The following is a 27,580-nucleotide window of genomic DNA, read 5'->3' on the forward strand; positions in this document are numbered from 1 at the left end:
GCCGAGGAAATAGCCATCAAAAAAAGAACTTTCCAAGATAAAAGCTTGATATCTATGGAATGGAGAGGTTCAAACGGAACCCCTTGAAGAACTTTAAGAACCAAATTTAAGCTCCATGGGGGAGCAACAGGTTTAAACACAGGCTTGATTCTAACCAACGCCTGACAAAATGCCTGAATGTCTGGAACATCCGCCAGACGCTTGTGCAAAAGAATAGACAGTGCAGAGATCTGTCCCTTCAAAGAACTAGCTGATAATCCTTTCTCCAAACCCTCTTGGAGAAAAGACAATATCCTGGGAATCCTAACCTTACTCCATGAGTAACTCTTGGATTCACACCAATAAAGATATTTACGCCATATCTTATGGTAGATTTTCCTGGTAACAGGCTTTCGTGCCTGTATTAAGGTATCAATGACAGACTCGGAGAAGCCACGCTTTGATAAAATCAAGCGTTCAATCTCCATGCAGTCAGTCTCAGAGAAATTAGATTTGGATGATGGAAAGGACCTTGAAGTAGAAGGTCTCGTCTCAAAGGCAGAGTCCAAGGTGGAAAGGATGATATGTCCACTAGGTCTGCATACCAGGTCCTGCGTGGCCATGCAGGCGCTATCAAAATCACTGATGCTCTCTCCTGCTTGATTCTGGCAATCAGTCGAAGGAGCAGAGGAAACGGTGGAAACACGTAAGCTAGGTTGAAAGACCAAGGCGCTGCTAGAGCATCTATCAGCGCCGCTTCCGGGTCCCTGGACCTGGATCCGTAATAAGGAAGCTTGGCGTTCTGGCGAGACGCCATGAGATCCAGTTCTGGTTTGCCCCAACGAAGAATCAATTGAGCAAACACCTTCGGATGGAGTTCCCACTCCCCCGGATGAAAAGTCTGACGACTTAGAAAATCCGCCTCCCAGTTCTCTACACCTGGGATATTGATCGCTGATAGGTGGCAAGAGTGTTTCTCTGCCCAGCGAATTATTTTGGAGACTTCTAACATCGCTAAGGAATACCTTGTTCCCCCTTGATGGTTGATGTAAGCCACAGTCGTGATGTTGTCCGACTGAAATCTGATAAACCTCAGGGTTGTTAACTGAGGCCAAGCCTGAAGAGCATTGAATATTGCCCTCAATTCCAGAATATTTATTGGGAGGAGTTTCTCCTCCTGAGTCCACAACCCCTGAGCCTTCAGGGAGTCCCAGACTGCACCCCAACCTAGAAGGCTGGCATCTGTCGTTACAATTGTCCAATCTGGCCTTTGAAAGGTCATACCTTTGGACAGATGGACCCGAGATAGCCACCAGAGAAGAGAATCTCTGGTCTCTTGATCCAGATTTAGTAAAGCGGACAAATCTGTGTAATCCCCATTCCACTGACTGAGCATGCATAATTGCAGCGGTCTGAGATGAAGGCGCGCAAACGGAACTATGTCCATTGCCGCTACCATTAAGCCGATTACCTCCATGCACTGAGCCACCGAAGGGCGCGGAATAGAATGGAGAACACGGCAAGAATTTAGAAGTTTGATAACCTGGACTCCGTCAGGTAAATTTTAATCTTTACAGAATCTATCAGAGTCCCTAGGAAGAAGACTCTTGCGAGTGGGGACAGAGAACTCTTCTCCTCGTTCACTTTCCACCCGTGCGACCTCAGAAATGCCAGAACTATGTCCGTATGGGACTTGGCAATTTGGAAATTTGACGCCTGTATCAAGATGTCGTCTAGATAAGGGGCCACTGCTATGCCCCGCAGCCTTAGAACCGCCAGAAGCGACCCCAGAACCTTTGTAAAAATTCTTGGGGCTGTAGCTAACCCGAAGGGAAGAGCCACAAACTGGTAATGCCTGTCCAGAAAGGCAAACCTTAAGAACCGATGATGATCTTTGTGTATCTGAATATGAAGGTAAGCATCCTTTGGATCCACCGTAGTCATATATTGACCCTCCTGGATCATAGGTAGGATGGTCCGAATAGTTTCCATTTTGAATGATGGAACTCTGAGGAATTTGTTTAAGATCTTTAGATCCAAGATTGGTCTGAAGGTTCCCTCTTTTTTGGGAACCACAAACAGATTTGAGTAAAATCCTTGTCCCTGTTCCTCCTTTGGAACTGGATGGATCACTCCCATAACTAGGAGGTCTTGCACACAGTGTAAGAATGCCTCTTTCTTTATCTGGTTGACAGATAATCGTGAAAGGTGAACTCTCCCTTGTGGAGGAGAAGCCTTGAAGTCCAGAAGATACCCCTGAGATATAATTTCCAACGCCCAGGGATCCTGAACATCTCTTGCCCATGCCTGGGCGAAGAGAGAAAGTCTGCCCCCTACTAGATCCGCTACCGGATAGGGGGCCATTCCTTCATGCTGTCTTAGAGGCAGCAGCAGGCTTTTTGGCCTGCTTGCCTTTGTTCCAGGACTGGTTAGGTTTCCAGGCCGTCTTGGACTGAGCAAAAGTTCCCTTGTTTTGTAGCAGAGGAAGTTGATGCTGCATTTGCCTTAAATTTTCGAAAGGCACGAAAATTAGACTGTTTGGCCCTTGATTTGGACCTGTCCTGAGGAAGGGCATGACCCTTACCTCCAGTAAAGTCAGTAATAATTTCCTTCAAACCAGGCCCGAATAGGGTTTGCCCCTTGAAAGGAATGTTAAGTAGTTTAGACTTTGAGGTCACGTCAGCTGACCAAGATTTAAGCCATAGCGCCCTACGCGCCTGGATGGCAAATCCAGAATTCTTAGCCGTTAGTTTAGTCAAATGAACAATGGCATCAGAAACAAAAGAATTAGCTAGCTTAAGTGCTCTAAGCTTGTTAAGTATGTCCTCCAATGGAGTCGTTGTCTGTAAAGCCTCTTCCAGAGACTCAAACCAGAACGCCGCAGCAGCAGTGACAGGAGCAATGCATGCAAAGGGCTGCAGGATAAAACCTTGTTGAATAAACATTTTCTTAAGGTAACCCTCTAATTTTTTATCCATAGGATCTGAAAAAGCACAACTGTCCTCGACAGGGATAGTAGTATGCTTTGCTAAAGTAGAAACTGCTCCCTCCACCTTAGGGACCATCTGCCATAAGTCCCGTGTGGTGGCGTCTATGGGAAACATTTTTCTAAAAATAGGAGGGGGGGGGAAACGGCACACCGGGTCTATCCCACTCTTTATTAATAATTTCTGTAAACCTTTTAGGTATTGGAAAAACCTCAGTACACACCGGCACTGCAAAGTATTTATCCAGTCTACACAATTTCTCTGGCACTGCAATTGTGTCACAGTCATTCAGAGCAGCTAAAACCTCCCTAAGCAAAACACGGAGGTTCTCAAGCTTAAATTTAAAAGTAGAAATATCAGAATCAGGTTTCCCTGAGTCAGAGATATCCCCCACAGACTGAAGCTCTCCTTCTTCAGCTTCTGCATATTGTGAGGCAGTATCAGACATGGCTCTTAAAGCGTCTGTATGCTCTGTATTACACCTAACACCGGAGCTATCACGCTTTCCTCTAAATTCAGGTAGTCTGGCTAATACTGCTGACAGTGTATTATCCATGACTGCCGCCATGTCTTGTAAAGTAATCGCTATGGGCGCCCTAGATGTACTTGGCGCCATTTGAGCGTGAGTCCCTTGAGCGGGAGTCAAAGGGTCTGACACGTGGGGAGAGTTAGTCGGCATAACTTCCCCCTCACCAGAATCCTCTGGTGATAAATTTTTTAAAGACAAAAGCTGATCTTTATTCTTTAAAGTGAAATCAATACATTTGGTACACATTCTCATATGGGGTTCCACCATGGCTTTTAAACATAATGAACAAGGAGTTTCCTCTATGTCAGACATGTTTGTACAGACTAGCAATGAGACTAGCAAGCTTGGAAAACACTTTAAATCAAGTTAACAAGCAAATATATAAAAAACGGTACTGTGCCTTTAAGAGAAACAAATTTTGTCAAAATTTGAAAAACAGTGAAAAAAGGCAGTAAATGAAACGAAATTTTTACAGTGTATGTAATAGGTTAGCAGAGCATTGCACCCACTTGCAAATGGATGATTAACCCCTTACTGCAAAAACCGGATAAAAAAAAAACGAAATAAACGTTTTTTAAACAGTCACAGCAACTGCCACAGCTCAACTGTGGCCCTACCTTCCTCAATAAACGACTTTTGAAGCCTTTAGAGCCCTTCAGAGATGTCCTATAGCATGCAGGGGACTGCTGAGGGAAGCTGAATGTCTCTGTCTGTAATTTTAACTGCGCAAAAAAAACGCTAAAATAGGCCCCTCCCACTCATACTACAACAGCGGAAAGCCTCAGGAAACTGTTTCTAGGCAAAAATCAAGCCAGCCATGTGGAAAAAACTAGGCCCCAATAAGTTTTATCACCAAAGCATATATAAAAACGATTAAACATGCCAGCAAACGTTTTATATTGCCATATTAACAGAGTATATATCTCTGGTAGTAAGCATGATACAAGTTGCTATTAAATCACTGTTTTTAGGCTTAACTTACATTAATCAGGTACCAGCAGCATTTTCTAGTCCCTAGAAAAACTTAAAACTGCACATACCTCAATAGCAGGATAACCTGCACGCCATTCTCCCTCTGAAGTTACCTCACTCCTCAGACAGATGTGAGAACAGCAGTGGATCTTAGTTACAAGCTGCTAAGATCATAGAAAACGCAGGCAGATTCTTCTTCTAAATACTGCCTGAGATAAAATAGTACAACTCCGGTACTATTTGAAAATAACAAACTTTTGATTGAAGAAAAAACTAACTATATTTTACCACTCTCCTCTTACTACCTCCATCTTTGTTGAGAGTTGCAAGAGAATGACTGGATATGGCAGTTAGGGGAGGAGCTATATAACAGCTCTGCTGTGGGTTTCCTCTTGCAACTTCCTGTTGGGAAGGAGAATATCCCACAAGTATTGGATGATCCATGGACTGGATACACCTTACAAGAGAAATTGTCATTTTAGTAGTGACAATTCTACTTTACAGGAAGATTTTATACTGAGTCAATTTTTCCATTAATTTTCTGATATAATTTGAACATTAGAATATAGTTTTCAGTATACAAATTGTGAATATTAGTTGTTAAGTTTATCCCTAGGTATTTGAGTGTTTTTTTGGACCATTTGAATGAAAAATGTAATTCTAATAGTTTTTTTCGTATGCTGTAGTAGTTGTATACTGAGTGTTTCACACTTTCCCTCATGAATTTTATATCCTGTCCAAATTTGTTAATAATAAGAGTATAGTGGTGGGAGTGATAAAAGTGGTTTAGTAAGTGAAAGTATAATATCTGCGAATAATGAGATTTTATAATTTTGTGAATCAAGAGGAATCCCTGAGATATCTGGATTGTCTCTAATCTTAACTCCCAATGGTTCAATACTTAATGCAAATAGGAGAGGGGAAAGGAGACAACCCTGCCTAGTTCCATTTCTAATCTTTATTCCTCTGGACTGATATCCTGCTAACCTAACAAATGCTTCAGGATTTGAATATAATTTTGAAATTGCGTCATGAAAAGGGCCTACGAGTCTAAATTTAGATAAAATGGCATGCAGATAATCCCAGTTAATTATATCACATGCCTTCTCTGAATCAAATGATAGAAACAGAGAAGGTATTTCTTTGGCATGAGCATATTTGATAAGGTCAATAATTTTACGGATATTATCTGGGGCTTCTCTCTGTGTAATAAACCGACCTGATCAGAATGGATTAGTTTTGTGATAACGGTATTTAATCTATTTGCTAGGATTTTGGTGAGAAGTTTGACGTCCTGATTGATGAGAGAAATAGGCCTATAGTTCTGACAATATTGTGGGCTTTTACCTGGCTTGGGGACAACTGTAATTTGAGCTAATAACATGTCCGGGGGTATTTCTGTACCTTGCATAATAATAAATTAAATAATTTAACTAATTGTGGAATAAGGACTTGTTGGAGATCCTTTTAAAAGAAACCTGCAAAACCATCTGGTCCCAGTGTCTTATTTCTCTTAATACCTTTAATAGCTAGAGACTTCTTGAAGCGTTATTGGTGCATTTAGTAACTCCTTATCTTCGTCTGTTATTTTTGGCAATTGGAATGATTCCAAAAAGTCGTTCAACTCTGTAGTTTTATCTAGGTTTGTATTAGTAACAGTAAGATTATATAATGCATTATAAAAATCTGCAAGTGTTTGCAATTTTTAAATGGTCATTTGTAACCAAACCATCTTTTTGCTGAATTTGTGGGACTGAAGAGTTATGTGTTACTTATTTTAGCTTATTAGCCAGCATTTTATCAGGCTTATTGCCATAAAGGTAATATTGGATATCTATAAGTTTAATGGTGTGAACCAGATTTGTAACAATTTTTTTCGAATCAAGAAATTTCTTTCTTAAGCTCGTCTATTTTAATATTATTCCATCTTTTCAGTTTGTTAGATTCAGATGGATAGGAACTCAGCAATATCTTGTTTAAGTTTTTGTAAAATTACATCACCTTTTAGAAGACTAGGGTGTAAGGACCAAGATCGGATTCTATTTTTGGTTTAATAATCCTGTCAGGGTAATTTCTACTATGGAGTGGTCTAACCATAAGCAATCAGTAATATTTGCAGATTTAAGTAAGGCATCATAATTTGGCTAATTAGGATATAATCTATAATATAATAAATTTCTCTCCTACCTCACGCTTCAATTTGTTTGATACGGTTGTTGATTTTAATAGATTTGTTAGATAACTTGTCCGTAAAAAACATTTCTTGGGAGCCGCAAGTGATGGTCAGACAGTGAGAAGTAGAGAGAAACTAGATCCCATTAGGTGTGGATTTGATTTTGCAGATGAATGTTCAATCCTAGATCTCATGGCACTGGATAAAGAAAATAAAGATTTAAATCTATATGTAGACAAGGAGGTTCAGGATATAACTAGAATGAGGGGGGAAGTCAAAATGTTACCCTCTACAGGCAAGATCCAGTGCAATAGAGGTATTTCAGAAAACTGTAGAAATATAATTAAGAAAGCTAAATTCTGAAAGACCTACTGTTGATCATTGGAAGGAGAATTTGTCCAAAAAACAATACTTGTCGATTAAAGACTTAAAAGCCAATAAAGAGTTGGTTATACGTAATTCTGATAAAGGAGGAAAGGTGGTTGTTCTTAATCGTAAAGATGATATAACAGAGGCATATAGAAAGCTTTTGGATGTAGAAGCTCACATATAATCCTGTATTTTTCAATAAATCTGAATTGAAAAAGATATTGGAATGGGCATTAAAGGAAGGAATAATTACAGAAGCTAATTTTTTACTTTTTGTTCACTGAACATTCTGTTATATATTAATTTTTTTTTTTCCAATAAATTTTTTATTGAGGTTTAATTGACAGCACACATATAATGTCTTTCAGAAAGATCCTTACACAAGTTGATTCTAATTATACATCAACCAGAATATACAAGACATAGCTATATGACATTATTTAACATGAATCAGTAGACATCGTATTAGCTGGTGTATTTATATGTCCTCTAAATGAACTCTTGGGCCACTTTTGGACCTCGCTGTAAGGTATAAAGTGACAGTCATGAACAGTCATGAACAGTAGGGGACCACTTTTGGATCCCAACTGATAAACCTCTATTTTAAATATATAGAACTCAAACTATACTAAAAGAGTTATATGATATATTCTAGCATAGGATATTAGGAAAGTAACGTGTCAAACTAATAGTAAATTGTAAAATATGCACTGGGGTTAAGATCTATTTAGGAGTATGGAATCGCACTAACATTAAATACAAATAGTTATATAAGAATATCTTACTTTGTATATAACACTCAGCATGGAGCAAGTTTCCTGTCACTAGGTCAAGTAATAGTGCATGCGGGTGTTTATCAACACTGAAATCACTATGTAATATGTCTCAGCTATGGAGTAGTGAACATTAGGTAATTGGCAGAGTAGGAGGGGGTTATAAGTGTTGTAAGCGCCCTTAAGAGAGGAAAAAAGTTACTCCATACATTATCAATCAAACTGCTGCTGAGCGTGTGCTTTGAGAAACGGTTAGACATTTTAAATGGGTAAAGAGTTTAAGTTCAACGGAGCTGAAAGTTTGTGATAACAAAGCTCACTGCAAATTTCTTCCACTACAATGTAAAAGTTGGCACCCCATGTAATAAATGAGATTCCTAGACTCTTATCCCCATACATGCATATATTGAGCTGCCATACACCTGGAATTTAAAATATAACATCAGATAACCTAATTAACCAAATTTTCAAGTGACAGTGGTGAGTACATAAACACATACGCAGTCTGCCATTAGGGAACCTAAAAATCATAGCGGCATTATATAAAATTTAACTGCAGTTATCCGCTTTTCTAATTGTCGTGCAAAATGCATATAGTCGACCTCAGTGCACTGATATAAAGTAGGCTACGATTTTACCAGATTCAGTTAGGAAGTCCCATAGTGACTGTTTACTCCGCATCGTCATATAAGCGGTAACTGAGCTCTTACACAATACAAGCCCCAGAACCTTTAATCAGATCAACATATGTGGAGCACAAAATAAATAAAAAGTATACCACATGAAAAATGGACATTGATAGGGTGATTGTGCACAAAAACAGGCTCATAAATTAAGAAGGTCTCTGCAATGGGTGTTGCTATTTATAAATTAAGACAGTATTGGCGGCTCTCCCATTATCTGGCACGCTAATTAGCCCAAAACTCATGTCTAGCCCACTCCTAGTCTCTGGTGCAAATTTCCATCGTCGGCTGCGTTCCCCCATTGCAGCCGACAAACAACAGTGAGATCTCGTTGCTTGATGGGCAGATCTCCGTCTAGATGTGAAGGGCGCTCCCAGAATTTTCCCAACAGAGGGAGGGTAGGGCCTAGGCGACAGCGCTCCCCAGCACCCCTTGCCTGTGAGTCCCAACTGCTTCCTACAGAGTGCAGCGGTAAAGGTAAGTCCAGTGTGGCATCCAAAGTTTTGGTGGGCTGTGAAGTACCTTTCTCTTCCTGCATGGCTATTTGCCTCAGCGTGTCTGTCTGATATAGCGGAGCCGGCACCTGCACTCCCGGCTCCCCCTCGTTCACCTCGTGAGAGGCCTTCATTGTGTTAGGATCTCTCGGTGTCACGGTATCTTCCAGGGATGGACACAGTAAATCGAGCAGGTCCCGTTGGAGTCTTGCAAAATGTTCCGCCAGCATCATTTGCGCTTCTTTCTCCCACCGGTCAAGTGCAGCCATGGCCCTCTCACTACAGTGGGAAGACGCCATTATAGTCTCTTTGTGGTAAGCTTGCAGGCTCTTTAAGTCCGTCGTTGCTGACTTTAGTTCTTAGATATCCTATAAGCGATCTAGTGTTTAGTGACCCCTAGTTAGTTAGACTGTTTTCAGTGTCTACGCACTGCATACCCGGCTTACAAGGTACCGGGGGGGGGGGGTGTTGAGAGCCTCTCACTGAAGTGACTGCCTTAGGCCTCAACTCTCCGGATCAGTTATTAAGTGTGGTAGTCCCAATGTTGTGGTATCATTTGATTCCTCTTTGTAAGCAGAGCCTAATCATCAGGGAGAGGTAGATGGGAGATCCTCATAAACATCAATATAAGGCAAAATATTAATGTTTCACACAGAGCAACTGATAATGCGTCCATTCAAGGAGCTGCCCAGAGTCACGCCCCCGAATATATTCATTTTTACAGTCAATACATCAACAATATTTTTTTTTATTTGGAAAGGTCCAGTTGACCTTGTTGAACAGTTTTTGAACTATCTACAAAATAATTCTATAAACCTTACGTTTACAATGGAGTACAGCAAAATTTCAATGTCTTTTTTAGACAGACTCTTTTCTAACATTTATAAATCTTGTATTAAAGTAGAATTATTTTGTAAAAAGATAGCAGGTAATACAATTTTAAATGTGAAGTCATGTCATCCCAAACATATCTTTAATTCTATCCCCAAAAGCCAATACATCCGGGCTATGAGGAACTATACAAGTGAACAAAGTTATTTTAAACACTCTAAAGATTTAACTGATAGGTTTATTGATAGGGGTTATTGTAGAAAAACGTGGATCTTACAGATAGGAAAAATCTCTTTCAATCTGAGAAATGTATTGGACAGGACAGGTTTAATAAACCAAAATTCATCACTACATATAGTGAAGAATATGGCAAAGTATGTAATGTAGTGCGTAAAGCACTTCCCTTTTTGGAAACTGATGAAAGCCTACAATGTATTATAAAGGAAGGGATATGCTTTGTGTCACGAAAAGCTAAAACATTAGGAAATGTATTATCTCTATGGATGTTGCCTCAGGCACACAACAAAAATTGGTTGTCAATTAAACCTGGGTTTTTCAAATGTGGAAGCAGGAGATGTAAATCTTGCTCCTATGCTTCCTTTGGTACTAGTTTTGCATCTACTGTAAATAAGAAGGATTTTCAGATACAGGAACATATGACTTACAACTCTTGTTATGTCATTTATCTTTTGACCTGTAGGGGGTATTGTAGGCAATATGTTGGACAAACGACACGGGACCTAAAACACAGTTTTTTAGAACATTTACGTTCAATAGAGGACCCTGAGTCCACTACCCCATCTCTCTACATTTCAAAAGAGAAAATAATTCTGATAGTTCCCTGTTGTCATTCCAAGGTATCCAGCTGATCCCAAGGCACCCAAGAGGTGGGAACAGAGGAACAACTTTATGTAGATCAAAAATAAATGCGACACACTGTCACTTTAAATTTTAAACTTCATCTTTTTTTCTTGTACTATGCACTCATTGCTTTTATGTTTATGATATAATATGTGTCATATATAAATTAATTAGTTATGTATTAATTACAGTTTTGTAACAAATCTCTTTGATTGTGATAATGTTATATGGGTAATAATTCTGACACATATATATACTTTATAACTTAGTAATGAGTGCTATGTTAAATATCCCACTAATCACCCATATTAACCTGCTTTGGTGATTTACGTGTTGTGATTGGACCATTAAAATATTGGAGGTGTTTTTAGGTCGTTAAATAGCAGTGTATTATGGGTGATGGTCATTGAGGAAGTTATGTTGTGATATATGAAACGCGTTTGACCTTTGCTACCTGTCTTTTCTCAAGTATATGCCGCCTTCATGTTACAGCTGTGATGTGCTTTGATATGTCACTTGAAGGAATTTGAAGCAATAAATTCAGCTTTATTTCATCTCCCTGAGTCAAGGACTCCTTATTATCTGCTTGCTTCACAGGGTGCATTGAACGTTGTTGCCTAGGATATAATTGATCCTGGAGTAAGTATTATGAACTGGTGAGCAATATGTGTATTCTCTTAAATGAACACTAAACCCAAAATTTTTCTTTCATGATTCAAGTAGAGAATACAATTTTAAACATCATTACAATTTACTTCTATTATCTAATTTGCTTCATGTTTTAGATATCTTTTGTTTAAGAAATACCAATGCACATGGGACAGCCAATCACACAAGGCATCTATGTGCAGCTACCAATCAGCAGCTTCTGAGCCTATCTAGATATGCTTTTCTGCAAGGGATATCAAGAGAATGAAGCAAAATAGATAATTGAAGTAAATTAGAAAGTTGTTTAAAATTGCATGCTCTTTCTAAATCATGAGAGAAAAAATTTGGGTTTCATGTCCCTTTAAGCTCTTGTGGAGCGCTCTTCACACATCAATTAAGTTCTGACCCTTTTGTGCCCTATAAGTAAGCTAATGCATTTGGTAGTCCAATCCAATTTGTTGTTTAAAGTTATATTTAAATCTTCTCCTATAATAGTTTTATATATAATTTCCATTGTGTGATCGGTTTACTGAGCTTGGACATAAATAGGCCTTGGTTGTCATTAGGAGAATAGACATATACTAAGAGTATGGGAGAATTTTGAATGCAACCCCTAAAAATGAGAAATCTACCCTTTCTCTTCTTTAAAGGGACAGTAAACCTTAAAAAGAATGTTATATAATTCTGCACATAGTGCAGAATTATATAACATTACATTAGCCAAACCTTTTAAAACATAATATTTCCTTTTTATTTTGGAAAAATATCGCTGTTTTACAAACCCGCTCTCTGTACTCTGCTGAGCGGGTCTGTTGTTTTTACTGAGCGCATCGGGCCAGCTGTATAGTCACAGCCCGGCCCGACCGCGCCATTAGACTCAGTGCAGCTCGCTCCCGCTGTCAGACACAGCAGGAGCGAGCTGCACTGTGTCTAATGGCGCGGTCGGGCTGTGACTATACAGCTGGCCCGATGCGCTCAGTAAAAACAACAGACCCGCTCAGCAGAGTACAGAGAGCGGGTCTGTAAAACAGCGATAAGGTTTACTGTCCCTTTAAAGTTAAGGGAAGTGTGTAAAAGTATGGACACTCCAATTTTTTTATTTTTGTTGATTGCATGAGATTGTATTAGAAACACTCTATCCCAGTATTTAGGAGTGCACTGTGAGGTAAAATGGGTATCCTGTAACATAACTATCTGGGCTTTAGCAGCTTTGTATTCAAGAATAGCTTTTTGTTCTTTTAATGTCAGAGTTCAATCCCCTTACATTATGTGAAAGTATTTTAATTGTCATAAATATCTAACATATGAGGTAGCAGGAAAGTGTAGGGGTAAAATATGCTTGGGCTTCTGATAATAAGAAAGGAGAAAAATACCAACCAATTAGAGAGCAAGGAACGTACCCACAGTAATTCTGTGCCTTAATCTGCATAAAAAACAATTGTAGTATCTTAACAATATCGACATCAGGACCAATGGCATACTCTTTATGTATTTTCATCTTAAAGTGTGAAATCAACATAACTAGTAGCTGGAGAACATATTAACTACAAAAACACAATAACATTACAACCATAAACTTTTTTTTTTAAATTACCTATAAGAAAGTATTCTTTTTTTTTTTTTTAACCACTACAAACATAGTGACGAAATAGAAGCCGTTAATATTTTAGACCTGAAAAGGCAAAAAATAAATAAACAAAAGGGATTAGGTTATAGGATGAGGTAAAGGGGAGTGGAATAAGATATGGGGAGGGTCTGAGAGGTGTGGGAAGGGATAAAGCGTTGACCTAGAAACTAAACAAAATATAGAACAATATAATATCAAAGGATATCAGAATGTTGATGAGTTGGTGGGAATGACTTAAGAATAAAAAATAAAAACAGACAAAAATTCCAAAAAATAATCTTGTTTCAGATGAGAAAATCTGCATGTCCCATCAGAGATTTTGATCATGGTGGTGGTGTATTTTCCCTTATCGGAGATACATTTTCCACAGCAGAATTGGGACCTATCTTCGCTTTCTTAGGTTTGCCATTTTTATCCATTTGAGTACAGTCCTTTTGGAAGGATTTTCTTTGTGGTTTTGGAGAACTTGAAGTATCTTCAGCTTATCTAGCAGGAGGAGGTGCCATTTTGATAAACAAAAGTGAGTTTGAAGGGAAAGTTCCATCTATACTTAATGTTCATCTCTCTTCTTCATAATGTAGTTGGAGAAAGGTCTGTGTATATCTGGATATAATTTCCTTCGTATTTAAGGGTATGTGCTGCTCTCAATAATTCCTCTGACATAATAGTGCATCTTTACAATAATGTCTCTAGTTACAGACTGAGACGGTTTCGTTAAGGCACAGTGAACTCTATCCATGATGAGCATAAAGACCAATATCTTTAATGTCTCTTTTCAGTTCTGATAAAGCGGTTTTAAATTCTTCTTGGAAAATGTTTTTTATTTGTGAGAGTAATTCTCTGTTTGGCATATCAGCGGAACTTTGGCTATCCAACTCGTTTTGGTCTTGAGAAGAGTTGTCTTTCATGGGAGACATAGTTTTGTCTGCTGGTTTTTGTTTATATTGAGCATTTGCCAAGTAGTCTTTAACCAAATGACTTCTACTTTTCATGTTGGGATTATTTCAATAGTAACCTGAGGTAGATTGTAGGTATTATCTCTTGATAAACTGGAGTTAGTTGTCAGGTATAAACTCAGCTGTATATTATTAATAGAAATGCACCATTAAGTTTATGTTTGGAGGTCTTATATTGGATGGGTCCCTCAATCAGGTAATTAAAGTATTCCGTCACTATTTCACATCATTGCTACAATGCTGTATTAAGATGTAGCATGGTTTCCAAGTGGAGTGTCACTATCTATATCTGAAAAGTTATCACTGTTAAGGATAAGTCAGATCTTATGCTCTGCAGCACTTCAATATCACAGATAGACTTCCTAAACTTATCCTGGCTCTATACTAAATTGTATTTTGGGTCAGGGTAGGAAGTTTAATGTCTTTGGAACATATGTCAATGTTAGTATCTGAGATAAACTGATTGTCCCAACATTTTAGTGCATAATCATCCATCCAAAGTTTCAAGCTGAATGATGCCTTATCTTTGTGCCTTAATCTTTTCTTGACAATACACTTCTCCCCTGGGAGGTTTTCATCAAGGACGATCACGGAAAATGGAGTTGGGGATATGACCTGCTCATCCGAAAAGAATCAGGAAAGAAGGGGGGGGGGGAGTGTATTGGTTCTTGCTAGAGTATATATGAAAGCAGATGATAATCTTAGCAGACTGTAAAATTCTATATATTAAATTACAGACGTTGTGCCTCTTTCAATTGATAGCTTAATATTTGTTGCCTTTTCAGGGCTCCCTCATGCAATACTGTGAAACCTGATTTATATGTCCACTATTAAAGATCAGGTTATTCACTTTCACAATTCCCCAGCTTAAGGGTTAGGTAAGGTTTTTGGTAATATTGATCAGATCGGATTGTATATATTGAGCGCATAAGATGCAAAAAGTTCAGGCTTACAATTTTTTCAATTAGCCTTTGCGCAAGTTTTATTACGTAGCTAAGTCCAGGTCCAGGTCGCAGACCGTTTTAAAGGGACACTGAACCCAAATTTTTTCTTTCATGATTCAGATAGAGCATGACATTTTAAGCAACTTTCTAATTTACTCCTATTATCAAATTTTCTTTATTCTCTTGGTATCTTTATTTGAAATGCAAGAATGTAAATTTAGATGCCGGACAATGTTTGGTGAACAACCTGGGTTGTCCTTGCCGATTGGTGGCTAAATTGATTCACCAATAAAAAAATGCTGACCAGAGCTCTGAACCAAAAAAATAGCTTAGATGCCTTCTTTTTCAAATAAAGATAGCAAGAGAACAAAGAAAAATTGATAATAGGAGTAAATTAGAAAGTTGCTTAAAATTGCATGCTCTATAGGAATCACGAAAGAAAAAGTTTGGGTTCAGTGTCCCTTTAAGGCAAAATGGCAACTTGCGTCAAAATCTTACTCCCCACTAGATCCAACCCTGGTTGTAGGTTAGCCTCAATTATGTATATGGTGTGCGGATGGATTGATATCACCACTATTTGTCTACTACTCTGTGACTTGGGCTTGTACTTTTGTACTCACTGTACCGTTGCACTATTCCGGCGTTCTGCATTTTCGCTTCTCGCCGCCCAGATAGCTTCTTTCTTCATTCCAATGTAGAGGTAGAATTGCATGGGAGATGGTTTCCAGACTCTGGAGCGGATCCCAGACCCTCCAGAGTGCCATAGCCTAGCTTGTTGGATGTTGTTGCGCAAGTCGGCGCACACTTTACAGCCCAGTAGTTGGTAGTCTTGGCCTCCACTGCCATCTCCTATTGTTAAGGCCTATATATAGAAACGGAGCAGTACGGAGTTGTAAACTTGTTCCAGAGACGTATAGCAGTCTTTTCAAGACAGTTAAAAGGTATTTCAGCTTAAATTAAATTATTAAACTCCAAGATTTACTGGGTTTGATACTGGAGTTCCTGTTCAGTGCAACCAGTCGTATCGATAGTTAGCCCCGCCCTCCTACACTACAAAATGTTTTTGAAGTATTTTTGGTAGTCAGTTCAAAATACAGGAGACATAAAAGTTTTACAAGGTTTATTTAGTAATATGCTTAATATATACAGTAATTCTGGGAAACACAATGGTCTCTGTTCAGCACATGGTGCCACATGACAATATGTTTCTCTGGACGTCAGGATGATTTGCATCTATATGGTCAGGTAATTATATCAGGTAGGAAACATAAAATAGCCTAATAGGTTTAGTCATGACAGGTATAATAAATGGAAGTAATTTATATATTTATACAAACACCGGATTTCTGCTAATGATTACATGAAGATGCTGGCATTAAAGGGATATCACATTTTTACAGTTTATAATATGTACATATGTTGAGCATACCCAGTGAACCTGCGTTCAAATACTGCCCCTCCTTAGAGAGTCAGTGGCGGTTTGCATTAAGAATTATAAGTCGTTGCGGACAAAATATGTAACACCATCGACTCACTGAGCAGAAGTGGTGTTTGAATGTGAATGCAGTGAATAAATATGCACATATGCCCCCTAAAACAGTATTACAAATGTTTGTATAGAAAATTGAAATGCACTCATGGACGTTCCAGTTTTGACTGTTATGTCCCTTTAAAGCAACATTCATAGAATCGCAGTTCTTTTCATTTCTTAATATTTTAAATATACACATTTTGACATCCCCCATCACATCTGCAAAGCAACAATTCTTTTCAAAAGTGTCTTTTCTCTGGCTTCACTCCTCTCAACCACCTGCTTGCAATTTATTAAACTGTACTTAGTGCATCATTTTCCTTATGCAAATCTTTAGCGCACACAGAAACCTCTTGTATAGCACAATTGTCATTCAATGGAAGCATAAGAAAATTACAAGATTATTTTAGAATAAAAACTCATTACCACAATTCAGCACAAATTAAGACTCCTCTCATTGTATCTTTGCATTTTTCAAGATGACAATGCTCAACAAACAGAAGTTTGTTTAGAAGAGGCTTTAGTTCTGTTTCCTTCTAGGCTTGTAAGGCTGTTTTGCAACAAAGAATCCAAACACCAATAAACAAATGCAATGGCTTGGGACCATCTTCTGCACTGTCCTTTGTATGCAAGCAAAAATGGGGTCATAAGTAATAAGTTAACCGCAGGAATCACTTTTTAACTTTGACAAAGAGTCTCAGTCGAACGTCACATAGGAAAATATTCATTAGATCTTGACCAGCCTCCTGTGCAATCTTGCTAATTATCTGGCCTCCACGGCCAATCAGAATTTTCTAGGAGGAGACAAGGAAGTAATAATTAAAGATTAAAAAAAGCATAAACAGAGGGAGAACATTCCATAAAATTCCTTATAATAAATAGTACTCACCACCTGATTTTCCTTTTCTACTAGTAATGCCTGCCGAATGACCAACTCACCACCAGCACCTTCTTCCCATACTTCTGTCACCTGTAATGAAATCACATAGGGTAAGTTACCAATATCTTTCTACTTAATCATATGCAAATGAAAGGGGCAGACACAATGCTTTATGGTCAAGTACAAATGAAAGATTTAAAAGGTAAAAAATAAAATGCTCTTTCCATCTTAATACGAGGAGAGTCCACGGCTTCATTCATTACTTGTGGGAAATACAGAACCTTGCCACCAGGAGGAGGCAAAGACAGCCCAGCCAAAGGCTCAAATACCTCCCCCACTCCCCTCATCCCCCAGTCATTCTTTGCCTTTCGTCACAGGAGGATGGCAGAGAAGTGTCGGAAGATTACGGAGTAGTCTCTTATGGAGGGTAGCACTCTTAGAGATGGGACTGGAGTTTTAATTAGTCCTGTCAGCCTCTCAGTGAGAGCATGGATGAAAGTTAGAGTCCGGAGATGCAGGTAGAGTCTTTCTGCAAAACCATCCCGACTCGTACTAACAGCTCCATAAGCAATCAGTGTTGACAATGTTTCGCTGCCTGCTTTCTACCACTCAAGTCCATGTCAGAAGCGATGCTACAACACTGTCAAACTTGAGAGGCCGTGTTCCTGTTCCACGGCATAGATTCTGGTAAGATCGTTTCATTTTTATACATTTCTGATAACGCTAGAAGACAGGGTCACAGTGTGACTCCTTTTATCTGTATAGAAACAAGGGTTAATATCTCCGGAAGAGGATAATTGAACAGGGGGGGGGGGGGGGGGGATTTATACATGATTCCTTTATTGTGTTTTTGCTGTGACATGTGTGAGATGTGGCTCTGGCAATGTGAACAGTCAGGTTCTTCTTTGGTTTTGATTGACTGCGCAGTCTGTTAGTTGGCACGGTTTTTCTCGGCTGCAGGGGCGGTCCTGCATGGCAATCCATGTGACCGGGTGTGGCCTCATTTTCTTCCTGTTTCCTGACCGTCGGTTGCAGGAGACGAAGCGGTTTCTCTGTGGGCCTGGGTCATAAGAGGTGGTGAGTGCCCTGGCCATTGGAAGTATAAAGGTGCCATTTATAGTTTTTCTATAGTCTATATTAAAAGCGCAAGCTATGGAGGACTCTGATGTGTTAAGAGGGTACTCCCTCTTTGCCTAGATCTAATGCCTGTGTTTATTCTGAGGAGGTTATGGTATACCCGCCTGCTCAACTATGTTCCACATGCCTTGATAAAATAGAGATATCTAAAAAGAACAATAAAATAGAAGAGGGGCGCCTTATGTGTAGAATCACCAAATAAAAAAAAACAAAGCTTATGCACTCAAGTCAAATTGGTACTCACATTTAAAATAAGCACCCCAATGTGCTAATAGAAGCAGACTGACACAATATGGTGAGTCAGTACACCCACTCCAGGATATCCCCGCCAGGTGTGTCTGTCATGGAGAGTTAAGACAACAAAGGAAACCACATGTGCAGATCAACCAAATAGATGGAACAATGGAGATAATTATGCCAAATGGGTCCTTAAAAAGTCCAATAGCACACCTATGTGCTGGTAGATGCTGACTGATAATTTTAGGTTAGGGCGTATCAGCTCACCCACTTCAGGTGTTACCAACGATATGGTCCAGAAACAGGATAAATGCACAAACAGCCCAATATTGGGCAATGAGAGGTAAGGTAGAAACCACTACCTTACCTCTCATTGTTATAGTAAAAAACATTTTTATTAAAAGACTGAAAACAAAAATTGAAAATAAAAATTAAAATATTAAAAGAATATAATAACAAGTAGTGGTCAAGGGCATAATCCCCTCTAATGCAACGTGTTTCTCGGCACTGAAGGGCCGTTTCCTCAGGCATGTATACACCTTACCTCTATACTGCTATTTAAACCTTTATGCTACCAATACACAATTGATTAAAGAACAACACCCACAATGGGCGTGTCCATAAGACACGTTATGCATTAATCCAAACATATTATTCTTATACATAAAGCATTGTGTTTAGAATATTCAAATACATCATCATCATCCTGTTAGTCAAACTTTAAGTTGCAACCATATCTCTCTCCACCATAATGAATTTCTCTGTTAACACATCTACTATTCCCCATTGTTTCTATATTGTTGTTTTTATTAATATTGTTGTTTTTATTAAAATGTACCTATCAGTTTGGTGTCCTATATTGACCGAGTGTTCTATATTTCAATAAAATTGTCTCATTTTAAACAGTCATCATTAATTTTAAATCCGTTTTAAGCTCCCTTCCTTGTACCGTAATTGTTTGTTAGGATTTTAACTCCATTTTATAAAACTATTTATAAAACAAAAAGGATTTGTTTTTTTACTTTAAAGGGACAGTCAAGTCCAAAAATAACTTGCATGATTTAAATAGGGAATGTTATTGTAAACAACTTACCAATTTACTTTAATCACCAATTTTGCTTTGTTTTCTTGGTATTCTTAGTTTAAAGCTAGCTAGGAGGTTCATATGCAAATTTCTTAGACCTTGAAGACTGCCTATAATCTGAATGCATTTTGACCACTAGAGGGCATTAGTTCATGTGTTTCAAATAGATAACATCGAGCTCATGAACATGAAGGAACCTATGAGTGAGCACTGATTGGCTAAAATGCAAGTCTGTCAAAAGAACTGAAATAAGAGGGCATTCAGCAGAAGCATAGATACAAGGTAATTACAGAGGTAAAACGTGTATTAATATAACAGTGTTGGTTATGCAAAACTGGGGAATGGGGAATAAAGGGATTGTCTTTCTTTTTAAACAACAATAATTCTGGTGTTGACTGTCCCTTTAATGATGTACATAATGCAGGATTCAGATCTTCCATGATATCTCTCTAAATAATCATTGATCAATTGCATGTATTCTACATACAAACAAACAAACAAAAATACAACTTATACTTCCTGCTATACTTCTATAGTTAATGACTAGTAGCCAATCCTCACAGACTACACTCTCTGAACAGCTCGTATCTACCAATCATGGACGAGTTCTCATTTTAACAATTGTTTGCGATTGGGCAGACCGTTTTAATAGGTAACCAAAACCTTGCTCTTCCTGCTATACTTCTATAGTTAATGACTAGTAGCCAATCCTCACAGACTACACTCTCTGAACAGGTCATATCTACCAATCATGGGCAAGTTCTCATTTTAACAATTGTTTGTGTTTGGGCAGACCGTTTTAACACATTTAAAGTGATATACGTCACTTACACTTAGCAACATATGTTTATTATATTATATAATTTATCATTTAAGGCTAATTTAAGCCTTTAGCACTAAAGTGACATATACAATTACACTTAGCAACACATAGTATATTATTAAATAAACACAACAAAAGGAACACAGTAATATTGTGTAGAATCTCTTACATTGCCATAAATTAGACACATTAGAATAAACTCACATAGTGGGTAACGTTAAAATAGTCACAATCTATAAAACTGATTGCAGAATTGTCTATTTTTATTTATATTTATATACACTGTATAGTCACGGTTACACTAACACTAAGGGTTGAATATACTGGAATTTTTCAGTATATATTATTAATTAGATGACGCATTAATACACAGTATCAGAGAATACATACACAGATTCATGGTTATATTTACACAAAGGGATTATTTATGTGAATTGGAATACAGGTTATCTCTTTTTCTGCACACTTTTTACACTAAGGGTTGATTTTATTACAAGACCAGAGACTTCATATTTGCATAACTTTCTTTTACTACTCGTGTGCAGCTTTAAAAGTACATAAAACACATAAACCGTTAAAATAATACAGAGAAAAAAAGAGTCTATATAGCTAGCCAATGAGAATGCTAGGTTATAGACTAGAGAAAAAATGGACCAATCAGATGACCCATATTGACCATAAACAGACCAATGTGCACCCCATCTTCCTCTTTCTTTTGCTGCTCAGCAACAAGATAAGTGTGCATTATTATCCTCTGATATACATAATAATATTGTTTGGTTATTATATATATATATATCCTTGATTATACCTTTTCCAGTTTCCTTTTACACATTCTATTTCACTCTTTTTCCTTATAAATTCCGTTTATTTTATTTTTATTTTCGTTTTTTCTACATTTTCTCCTGTTACAGTTTTTTCCATCCCACTTCTGATATTATTATTATCTTTTCCTTCCGTTTTTCATTCCCTTAAGTTTCCTCTCTCTTTACCTGCCTTAGTCCCTCTTGGCTCTTTCTTTCTCGACGTCCAACACCATCTTGTGGGCGTTAGTTTCGCGACGTCACAACCCACCTTCTTCTTTACCTCAGAAGAGCCGTCGACACCTCCTCCATCACTGGCTCATGTAAATTCTGGCTCCTTGCCTTAGTTTCAGTTTCTATTCTGTTCTGTGTGTCTCAATAGCTAATTTCGTTCTCCATTTTTTCTTTTCTAGGTCTTTACTGCCCTCCGGTGATCTCTTTACATATCATCCTTCAAATACATTTTAAACATTTTTCTGTCAGGAAAGTTTCATTGTTATAAAACGTTTATTCAGCTATATATATAAAAAATATTTCTTAGAATATTAAATTATTAATTTCTTGTATTGCTTAAGGGTTCAAGTCTTTATTATATATTTTTTTTTAAATTAATTCCTTTCATTTTTTCAAGTGTTTTTTCACTCAATTATTTTATTATGTCTCTTAATAATTCCTCCCCTATTCCCCTAACAGAGCAATCTGTACAGAAAATGATTGACAATTCCTTAGGAAAATTAATGTCTCATATGACTTCTCTTATGACAAAAACCTCTGCTAAAAAAGCAGTTAAAAGAAAACCTCCTTCTAGCGCTATAAAAATAAGCAAGAAACTTGTGAGTAAATCCAAACATACTCTTGCAGAATCCAATTTTCCTTGCGGCAAAGGAAGTAAAACATCACCAAACGACTCCTTACTCCCAAGGGGCATAAAAAGGGAGTTTTAATGCAAAAATCCAAACTCACTTCGAAAAACAAAGTTTCAGATTCCTCCACCTCATGTAATTACGATAATTTTTCTGAGGACTCTGATAATTCCACATCTAATAATTATGAATCAAACTCTTCTTCGGATTCTGAACCTAGATGTAAAAAAATTAAAAAACATTCTAAAAAAATCTAAACACTTAGATGGTTTCCCCCCATGGAAATTGCAACTTTTGTAGACTTCCAACTTAAAAAAACCCTAAAGAAAAGGGCTAGAAACAATATGAGAGCCGAATGCCCTAGACCTTTACTCCCCAAAAATTGTAACGTAACCCCTACCCCTAGGATCCTAAAATTCTCAAGTTCATTGGATCCCCTGGGTATAAAATTAAAAAAGGCTTAGATAAAGCCTGGAGGAATTGCCAAGACAAACTCCTTGATTCTATTGGCCCTATTACCAAACTTTTTTAACTATCTGAAGAGGCCGTGTTAAAAGAATCCCCTATGGACCCTACTCTCGTAAGGGAGTGGGTTCAACGTATCCTATCCTTTGTTGGCAACACCAACTCCGCTATAATTGTTGAACGAAGAAAAAATATTCTTCAAAAAATTGACCCAAACATTTGTGACTTTGCGGTCAATGAACTCCATTCTGATAAAGATGGTCTCCTCTTTGGGGATGCCTTTTTGAAGAACTTGAACCTTTATGCAAATACCTTTTCAACCCTCAATAAAGTTAAAACCTCTATGAGGAAAATGATGTATTCTCAAAATTTCTCTGACAGGGCCGGGAAAGGTAGAGGTCGCTTTCCCGGCCGTACCACACATTTATCCAGACCTCACTTTCAACAAAACTACTCCCCTCAATTCCAATCTACTAGATATACCAACAAAGCCAACCCCGCTTACAACTTTTTCCCACAACGTTCCAGACCATGGCATCAAAGAGGTCAATGCATCAGATCACGATCTCGCCTTCCTGGAGGTAAAATTTCCTCTTTTTCCTTCTCCTCCTTCTTTCCCACTAAAAGTTGGTGGAAGAATAGCTTTCTTTGCTCACAATTGGAATCTCATAACTTCAGATCCTTGGATCTTAAAGACAGTTCAGGGGGTTCAAATAGACTTCATATCTCCTCCTGTTCAAATATTATTCCCAAAACCTATTCAATTCTCTCAAAAAGACAAAGTTTTGGTTCAAAAAGAGATAGAAAGTCTTCATCAAAAAGAAGCAATCTCTCAAAACCCAAATCTTCACCTTGCTTTTTCCAGCAACCTATTTCTAGTAAAAAAGAAAAATGGTCAGTTCAGACCTGTTATAAATCTAAGAACTCTCAATGCCTATGTTGTTTACAACCACTTAAAACTAGAAGGGATTCATCTTCTAAGAGACTGCCTTTTGGACAACGATTGGCTTGTCAGGTTAGATCTTTCGGATGCTTATCTCACAGTTCCTATATCTCCGGAACATTGGAAATATCTTACGTTTTCTTGGGAAGAAAAAATCTGGAGCTTTACTTGTCTTCCTTTTGGCCTATCCTCCGTCCCATGGATTTTTACAAAACTTCTCAAACCAGTAGTCTCTTTTCTGAGACTCCGAGGAATTTGTTTAATCATCTATCTAGACGATATTCTTCTGATGAATCAGAATTTTATTTCTCTTCAAGCCCAATTATCCATGACAATAAATCTTAGAAAATTTAGGTTTCCTTGTAAACAAAGAAAAATCAATCCTATCCCCTTCCAAATCTCTAATTTTTCTTGGTTTTCTTATAGATACAACGAAAGCCACTTTAAGTTTACCCCTCTCAAAAATAAAGAACATCAAGAAAGAAATTTCCAAAACTCTCAACAAACAATTTGTCTCGGTCAGACAGATAGCCAGGATAGTTGGGTTACTTTCATCCTCTATTCAGGCTATCTTTCCTCTTCATTATCGCAAACTCCAAAGGTTAAAGATCTCTTATCTTCAGAAAGGTTTCTCTTATTCTCACCTCATTCCATTATCCTTGGAAACCAAAGAGGAGCTTTCATGGTGGCTTTCCCACATGGAAACTTGGAATGGGAGAGATATTTTTGGGAAATCCCCAGACTTAGTCATAGAGTCCGATGCCAGTCTATCGGGCTGGGGTGCTCGCAGCGGTCCATCCATTATCGGAGGGAAATGGCCTGCAGAAGAGAAAGGCCTTCATATAAATTGTTTGGAACTTTTGGCCGGATCTTTCGCAGTAATAAGCTTTATAAATCTCTAGCTCCTGCTTCTATTCTTCTCCGGATGGACAACATTTCAGCAGTGAGATATCTCAATCGATTAAGTGGCACAAAATCGAGAAATCTGTCCAATATTACCAAGAATTTTATTCATCTTTGTCTAGACAAGAATATCTCTATCAAGTCAGAGTATATTCCAGGTCTTTCCAATTCAGCGGCAGATTGGGGTTCTCGTTTTCTCAGGGATTCCAGCGATTGGAGAATTCTCAGGAATATCTTTCCTTTCTATTCAAACCCTTCTTGGTCCTTTTTCTTTGGACATTTTTGCTTCTCGTCTCAACCGACAACTTCCCCTCTACTTCAGCTGGCGTCCAGACCCTGATGCATTGGCCATAGATGCTTTCCTTCAAACCTGGCCGAAACAAGGAGCTTATGCTTTTCCACCTTTTTCCCTGATTGCTCGGACAATTTCTGTGGTTCGCAGGAACCTTCCAACTCTAACTCTCATAACTCAAGCTTGGCATCCTTCTCTTCTAGAGATGTCCTTCAAGCCTCCTCTTCTCCTCCCAGTTCTTCCAGATCTTCTTCTAGACCCAGAAGGCAATCCTCACTATCGCATTCTCAATCAATCTCTGAGGTTAATAACTTGGTCGATTACGGGGAACTCAGAAATCTCCTCGAACTTTCAGACTCAGCTAAAGCTCTCATGCGGGTTTCATGGGCCCCAGGAACCCACAAATCTTATCTTTCCGCATGGTCCAGATGGTCTGGCTGGTGCATGCTTAGGGGTCTGGATCCCTTTTCAGCCCCTCTAACTCAAATTCTTAATTTTCGTTCTCATCTTTTCGACCTAGGTCTTGCATACAGGACTATTAATCTTTCTAGATCTGCTATTTCTGCTAGACATGACTTCATTAATAATCTTCCAGTCTGGAAGAATCCTTTAATATGTCATCTTCTCAAATCTATTAGATTAAAAAGACCTCCTGCACCAAAACATAATTCCTTTTGGGATGTAGATTTAATTTTTTCTCTCTTTAAATCTTCGCCTTCTAATGATCTTCTTTCATTAAAACAAATTTCAGCTAAACTAGCTACCCTTCTTTGCATTATCTCCTTTTGGAGGGTTTCTGATGTTTGGGCTCTTGATTTCAACTCTAAATCCTTTTCTCCTGAAGGTGTCACTTTCCTCATTTCCCGCAGAACTAAGACCTTATCCTCTTCTATCTTCTATCCTTACTTTCCTAACGAACCCTCTCTTTGGGTTGTGTCTTGTCTCAAAACTTATGAAACTAAAACTTCTTCTCTTAGAGATTCTTCTAACAACCAACTTTTACTATCCTTTGTCCCTCCTCACGCTCCTGTCTCTCCTACCTCTATTGCTAGGTGGATCAAATGGGTCATGTCTGAGGCTGGAATTGATCTTTCCTTCACTGCTCATTCAGTTAGAGGATCAGCCGCTTCTAAAGCCCTTTTAAAAACATAATTTATGCTTACCTGATAAATTCCTTTCTCCTGAAGTGTAGTCAGTCCACGGGTCATCCATTACTTATGAGATATTAACTCCTCCCTAACAGGAAGTGCAAGAGGATCACCCAAGCAGAGCTGCTATATAGCTCCTCCCCTCTACGTCACACCCAGTCATTCGACCGAAAACCAAACGAGAAAGGAGAAACTATAGGGTGCAGTGGTGTACTGGAGTATAATTTAAAATTTAGACCTGCCATAAAAAACAGGGCGGGCCGTGGACTGACTACACTACAGGACAAAGGAATTTATCAGGTAAGCATAAATTATGTTTTCTCCTGTTAATTGTAGTCAGTCCACGGGTCATCCATTACTTATGAGATACCAATACCAAAGCTAAAGTACACGGATGACGGGAGGGACAGGCAGGATCTTTATACGGAAGGAACCACTGCCTGAAGAACCTTTCTCCCAAAAACAGCCTCCGAAGAAGCAAAAGTGTCAAATTTGTAAAATTTGGAAAAAGTATGAAGAGAAGACCAAGTTGCAGCCTTGCAAATCTGTTCAACAGATGCCTCATTCTTAAAGGCCCAAGTGGAAGCCACAGCTCTAGTAGAATGAGCTGTAATCCTTTCAGGAGGCTGCTGTCCAGCAGTCTCATAGGCTAAACGTATTATGCTACGAAGCCAAAAAGAGAGAGAGGTAGCAGATGCTTTTTGACCTCTCCTCTGTCCAGAATAAACGACAAACAGGGAAGAAGTTTGGCGAAAATCTTTAGTTGCCTGTAAATAAAATTTCAGGGCATGGACTACGTCTAGATTGTGCAGAAGTCGTTCCTTCTTTGAAGAAGGGTTAGGGCACAATGATGGAACAACAATCTCTTGATTGATATTCTTGTTAGTGACTACCTTAGGTAAGAACCCAGGTTTAGTACGCAGAACTACCTTATCTGAATGAAAAATCAGATAAGGAGAATCACAATGTAAGGCCGATAACTCAGAGACTCTACGAGCCGAGGAAATAGCCATTAAAAACAGAACTTTCCAAGATAACAGCTTGATATCAATGGAATGAAGGGGTTCAAACGGAACACCCTGTAAAACGTTAAGAACTAAGTTTAAGCTCCACGGTGGAGCTACAGTCTTAAACACAGGTTTAATCCTGGCCAAAGCCTGACAAAAAGCCTGAACGTCTGGAACTTCTGACAGACGTTTGTGTAAAAGGATGGACAGAGCTGAGATCTGTCCCTTTAAAGAACTTGCAGATAAACCCTTTTCTAAACCTTCTTGTAGAAAAGACAATATCCTAGGAATCCTAACCTTACTCCATGAGTAACTCTTGGATTCGCACCAGTGTAAATATTTACGCCATATCTTATGGTAAATTTTCCTGGTAACAGGTTTCCTAGCCTGTATTAAGGTATCAATTACTGACTCCGAAAATCCACGCTTTGATAAAATCAAGCGTTCAATTTCCATGCAGTCAGCTTCAGAGAAATTAGATTTTGATGTTTGAAAGGACCCTGAATTAGAAGGTCCTGTCTCAGAGGCAGCGACCAAGGTGGACAGGATGACATGTCCACTAGATCTGCATACCAGGTCCTGCGTGGCCACGCAGGCGCTATTAGAATCACCGATGCTTTTTCCTGTTTGATCCTGGC

The 27,580-nt window shown here is 38.5% G+C and overlaps 1 protein-coding gene across 1 annotated transcript in view; it reads right to left on the bottom strand.

Annotated features, from left to right (window-relative positions):
* Positions 1 to 15,931: 15,931 nt before the first annotated feature.
* Positions 15,932 to 27,580, bottom strand: part of ERAL1 (Era like 12S mitochondrial rRNA chaperone 1) — a 165,961-nt gene continuing 154,312 nt past the window's right edge. The window contains exons 10-11 of the mRNA XM_053706185.1: positions 17,247 to 17,327; positions 15,932 to 17,151 (exon numbers count right to left, since the gene is read on the bottom strand). Of these exons, the coding sequence (XP_053562160.1) occupies positions 17,029 to 17,151; positions 17,247 to 17,327 (204 nt within the window). The 3' untranslated portion in view covers positions 15,932 to 17,028. The remainder of the gene's footprint in view (positions 17,152 to 17,246; positions 17,328 to 27,580) is intronic.

This window comes from Bombina bombina, chromosome 3 (genome assembly GCF_027579735.1).
Source record: "Bombina bombina isolate aBomBom1 chromosome 3, aBomBom1.pri, whole genome shotgun sequence".
NCBI classification, from domain to species: domain Eukaryota; kingdom Metazoa; phylum Chordata; class Amphibia; order Anura; family Bombinatoridae; genus Bombina; species Bombina bombina.